General features: G+C 51.7%; 1 protein-coding gene across 1 annotated transcript in view; it reads left to right on the forward strand.

Moving 5' to 3' along the window:
* Positions 1–2,886, forward strand: part of PHF5A (PHD finger protein 5A) — a 7,864-nt gene extending 4,978 nt beyond the window's left edge. Inside the window, exon 4 of the mRNA XM_004675632.2 lies at positions 2,276–2,886. Coding sequence (XP_004675689.1) covers positions 2,276–2,365 — 90 coding nt within the window. The 3' untranslated portion in view covers positions 2,366–2,886. The remainder of the gene's footprint in view (positions 1–2,275) is intronic.
* Positions 2,887–5,362: the final 2,476 nt, after the last annotated feature.

Raw genomic sequence — 5,362 nt, forward strand, 5'->3', positions numbered from 1 at the left:
GGTCTGCTACGCCATGTGGTCACCTCCGGGGCAGGCGGGAATCGAACTCATGCGGAAGCGGCTTTAGATTCTCAGTGTTGTGCTTTAACCCGCTGCGCCACCAGGGAGGGCCCTCCTTTTTATATTGTACAGCACACTCCACCCAGGGCACAGAGCCGCGCCTCTCATGACCCTGGTAGAATCGGGGGTGCCATGAGACCCTGGGGAGGTGTGTGGAAAATAAAAAGCCCAGGGAGTTTTGGTAAGAAAACAGGAGACCTGTGAGTCAGTGAGAGCTATAAAAGCAGGAAGCAAGGGAGGATTTAATAATCTAGGGTGCTGGAATTCTCCAGCTTATTTTAATATGTAGCATGCTAGTTTCAGAAAAGGACAGTAGCCCCCGCTTATCTGTGGCAGCACACGACGCTGCTGCCACCAAACGCCACCCACTGCCCTGCGCTGCTGCCTGTCTACACAGACTGGCATAACCGAACTTATAAATCACGCATAAGAGATGAATAATAGCTAAGCAGGACAGGATGGTTCGAAGAAATAAAGAGCCACTTTGAAAATTTACTTAATTATGCACACAAGAACTGGCGTGTAGGCAGTGAGCAGGTAAACCAGAGACTGTGGGGAGCAGAACGGGCAGATCTACTAGAATCCACTGTGGAGGGCAGCAGCCGGGAGACAGGTCTGCCACGCCATGTAGGTCAGCTCCCTGCTGGAGGTCAAACTTACATTGCAGTGCCTGCCAATAGCTAATAGCACTGAGACTCTAACCTTGGGGCCACCAGGGAAGCCCCTGTCAGAATATCTTGTATGTCACCTTTCAGACTGCAGGTGACAGATAGTTGAGTCTGCAAGTAAAGGGATTTGTGCACCTTCCACAGAAACTGTGTGCGTGGTGAATCATTAAGAAAATTGCTGGGGCCTCCCTGGTGACCCAAGGGTTGAGTCTCAGCCTCTGGCTGCAGCCTGAGTTCATTCCCCAGCCAGTGAGTGAGCTGACCCACAGGATGCAACAGACCTCTCCTGTCTCCTCACTGCTCCCCTCAGCAGTCAATTTTAGTCAGTCTGCCTGCTCTGCTCCCCTCTCTGTCTCTGGTGAGTCCTCTCACCACCCCCTCTGCACCTCTGGCCTGTACCCCAGTTCCTGTGTACATAAATACAAACTTTTAAACATCTTAAAAAGAAAAAAATCTGACGTTCAGTTTTAGCAGTTTCTTTTAACTTACAAAGGGCTGACATGCCAGGCCCTATTGTAAGTATTTATTGATCCCTGGTCCTGGGAGGTGGCTTCTCCTTTTAGAGTAATGCATTCGGCACTGGGAGGCCAGTGACTTACAGATGCCTGTGCCTAGCCTGTGTGTCCTGTCTTGGGCACAGCTGTGCAGCTTGGTGCCTCTCCAGGGTCTGGTCTCCCTTGGGCTTCATACATATGTAAATTTGTAAACTGATCCAGCCCCCTCAGTTTACCTTTGGGGAGAGTACAAAGCAAAAGCAAGGAGAAGTGACTTGCTTTGGTGGACCATCAATCACAAGGGCATAGTCACAAGGGCATAGAACGACATAGAAGAGTTCCTGCCTCTGGCAAGCTGTTTGGCAGCAGGCCCGGCCTCGAGCCAGGAGGCTGGGTGGGCCGGGGTGGGCTGTGTGGCTCAGCGGAGCCCACCTCCCAGCCATGGTGGTACTGGGCCACAGCTGGCTCCCTTAGCACCCACCGGCTCTCTGGGTCGTCTCAGTAGCAAGTGACTTGCATTTTCTAGAAGACAGAAACGCTTACATTGACTTTACATGCTTGGGGATTTATAACAGTCTGGTCCCAGCAGAATTAGAAATGAGAAGGCTGAGAGGCAGGCTTGAGGCGTGCTAGGCCTAGTGTCACAGGAGCGGTCTCCTGTGCCAGGGGATCAGTCCTGTAGAGGGAACCTTCCCCGGTTTCCCTTCGTCACCTCAGAGAGCCCGAGGGAGCCCTTGTTTGCAGAAACTGCTTCCAGGGACACTGCCGAAGCCGGTTCACAGCATGGCAGGGAAGGTGATAAATCATTTCAAATTAGTTGGCAGCGTCTAGAGCCCAGGCACAGCCTCTCCAGACCAGGGCATGTGTCAACCAGGGCACGAATAAGGTCACAGCAAAGCCATGTCCCAAACGTTTGCAGGGCCCCTGGTCAGCCAGGTCCTGCTGGTAGCCGGAGCGGGCAGCTGACGGGCAAGGTGAACAGAGTCACTTGCTCCCAGCGTCATTTCTCTCTAGAACCCTTCAAGTCACTCTGAGTTCTCTTCTGTTTTCCAGAGGGACGGCTGCCCCAAAATTGTCAATTTGGGGAGCTCTAAGACAGATCTCTTCTACGAACGCAAAAAGTACGGCTTCAAGAAGAGGTGATGTGGCCACCTCATCCCCCCATGGAGCTGCTGCAGCCGCCCGAGACGACGCCCACTGCTGCCAGCGCACGGCGCACGGCCCCTCCCCGCTGCCCGCCCGCGCGGCCCTCGCCACCCTCTTCCCACCCAGATGGGCTAGAAACGGAAAAGGCTTCCTCACGCGCTCTGGCAGGCTGTGTCAGGAGCGGGTAGTTAGTTCTTGGCTGTCCTTGAGTTCGAGAAGCAAGGCTCTTTCCCATCTTGCGGTGTTGTGTCCTCCGCCAGCCTCTGAATCGGAATGGCAGCAGCTGGGGCCTGGGGGTGGGTGGCGAGGAGCTCCCTGCCGTGACAAGCTGGTCCCCACGGCTGCTCTGGTGGCAGCATCCTCGGAGGGACCTGCTGCTCGCGGGCGACCTCGGAACAGCGGGTGTGGGGTTGTGCCCTTGTGGCCCTACCAGACCCTGCTAGTCATTTTCTCCTGAGAAGTTGGAAACCTTTTCTGTTGCTATTGTGTTAATAAAGTGGGTGTTTATTTTCTCGTCATTGCCTGCTGGGCCTAAGCTTAACTCTAGGAATTTATTGTCAAGGAATTTGTGATTCAAAATAGAGGTGGCACAGCTCATGAAGCCCAGTGCTCATACCACTGCCGGGAGGGCTCAGAACCACCCTGCCTTTCTGTAGCGGTAAACCAGGCAATTTTAGATGCTTAGGGTTGGTTTCCTGCCCAGCCTCAGTTTAGGCCTTTCAAGATGCTTCCAGTCATCGTGAGAGAAATGAGAGAAACAGTGGAATGGGTGAGCCCATGCACTTACATAGATAGGTCTTGTTTTTAAAGTAAATGATCAGGTTAAGGCCCAAGTTCAGGCTTGACCCTTTACCGTACTCAGCCGTCTGCTCTCCGCCTGCTGCCGGTGATGAGCAGGCTACTCCCGCGGAGGCCATCCACAGCATGAACGGCTCCTCAAGTCGGTCTTTGACATCCTGAATCTGGAAGATTCCAAGTGCTGAGGAAGCCAGGCTTGGCCCCAGGGTCCCTGCAGTGTGGTGGCAGGCTGAGGGAGAGTCCCCTGACTCTCGGGCTTGGGTTGAGAGCAGCGACGCGCCTGATGGCGTGTGATGTGAGTCTGCAGTGACCTTTGCCTTCAAGGAAGGTGGCGCCAGTACAGTGGAGGCTGCACAAGCAGGGTTCTTGGCCAAGTGGGGGCCCCTCTGGGCCGGAACCGAGAGCCAAGACCCCTAGGCTTCCTCACCCCCTCCCGATTAGTGCTCTCTTTCCCACCTACACCGAAGCCCTCGCCAGTGCCCAGCGCTCCCTTTGCTCAGCCAGCTCGTCCTTCATAGTCCTTCATACCTCGTCTGTGTCCCCAACCCCAGACTAAGTTCCCTTGCTGTTCGCACTAGACTGAGTATTGTGTTGACAGTATTTGCTGACGGCTGACGGTCTCCGCCAAGTTCCATCATGGCAGGACCCAAGTTGGTCTGCCTGGCCCACCGCAGGGGTTTGGTGCTGGATGAATAATTGAAGTTCAGATGATTTGGGGCTTTGAAGGATAAACCTGCAGACGAAGGGAGCTGGGTGGCAGATGAGGACACTGGCGTGAGGAAAGCTCTTGGGACGGGTTGGGGAGCTACCTGAGCACTTCTGTGGCAGCAGGCGTTTATGTCAAAGAATTCCGGAGGCCGGAGACCATTTCCAAGTTAGAATTTGTAACTGACTCCATAGTAACAGCCTTAATGTGTAACATGAGTCAATGTTTTGTCAAAACAAATTCAATTTTTAAAGTTTGCTTACGAACCACTCAAATCCACCTAACATCTGCAACTATCAAATTTTCAAAACCACTTTAGTTTCAGCAAAACACAGTTCCCTCAGCCTGGAGACGTGTGCCTCTTGCCAGGAATGTAAGTGCCCGGCAGGATGTCAGAGGACCTATTCCCACCTCTGACAAGTGGCAGGGCAAGGTCAGCCTCAGCCAGGTTGAATTCCACTGACCTCTGTCCCTTGTCACCTAATTTCAAAATCCAAGTCCTGCTTTATTTTCTTTCGGAGATCTCAAGAGAGCTATACAATGGATGCATTAGACCCTGAGGAAGCAAATGGTCTTAAGAAATTCAAATCCTTAATTAGTGTCTACCTTGACCTTTAATTCCTTTTCATTTTGAAAATTAGAACCATAGGCCCTCCCTGGAAGGACAACAGGTTAAATCACAGCACTATGAGGTGGTCACCAGACACTGCAGCATGACCCATCCCCAACCAGGGGGCTGACCCATAGGGCACGGCTGACCTCTCCTGACTCGCCCGCTGCTCCCCTCAGCAGTGTATTTCAGTCAGTCAGCCTGTTCTACTCCCCACTCTGCCCCTGGTGAATCATCTCACCCCCTGCACTTCTGGCCTGTACCCCAGCTCTTGCATACATTAAGTAAATCTTTTAAAAAAATGAAAAGAATGATAACTTCAGCCAACTGTGTCTGGCTACAGAAAAATCAGAATGGTTTTAATTAGTATTGATATTTTTCTCCATTGCTGAAATTAGCACTGTCTACGTAGATCTAGTTGAAGTGACAGTTCATCATGGTCAGGCTAAAAAAGGGGTTCCTTTTCCTAGACTAAGTTATTTAAGTCTTCACCGTTGGCTTTGTATTCAGTTCTAGATTCTAAAAGGGGCTGGCTGCTAGCTCCGCTAGGACACTGTACACATGGTAATTTCATCTTTAAAGCGCGGTGCTTATTACATAGGTGCTTGTTAAAAAAAGTAAATACGTGATTTTATAATCAAACTTGTGACCATTGCCAAGTCTTTTAGCCTCCGCTTTTTTGGTTTTTTGTTTTGTTTTGTTTTTGGTAAGGCTAAGAAAGCCTGCCTCTTTGGGATGGAAGGATTAAATCTGCCCTGTAAGTGCCTAAGTGCCTGCCCTTACTGGGGAGACTCATCCTTTGACAGGGTTTCGCTGCTGCTTCAGAGTTAGTTAGATTCTGGCATAGAAGGTCCTTTAGACCCCCCCTCCCAGGCCCTCC

This window comes from Condylura cristata, unplaced genomic scaffold (assembly GCF_000260355.1).
Source record: "Condylura cristata isolate star-nosed mole 26May11 unplaced genomic scaffold, ConCri1.0 scaffold00004, whole genome shotgun sequence".
Lineage (NCBI taxonomy): Eukaryota > Metazoa > Chordata > Mammalia > Eulipotyphla > Talpidae > Condylura > Condylura cristata.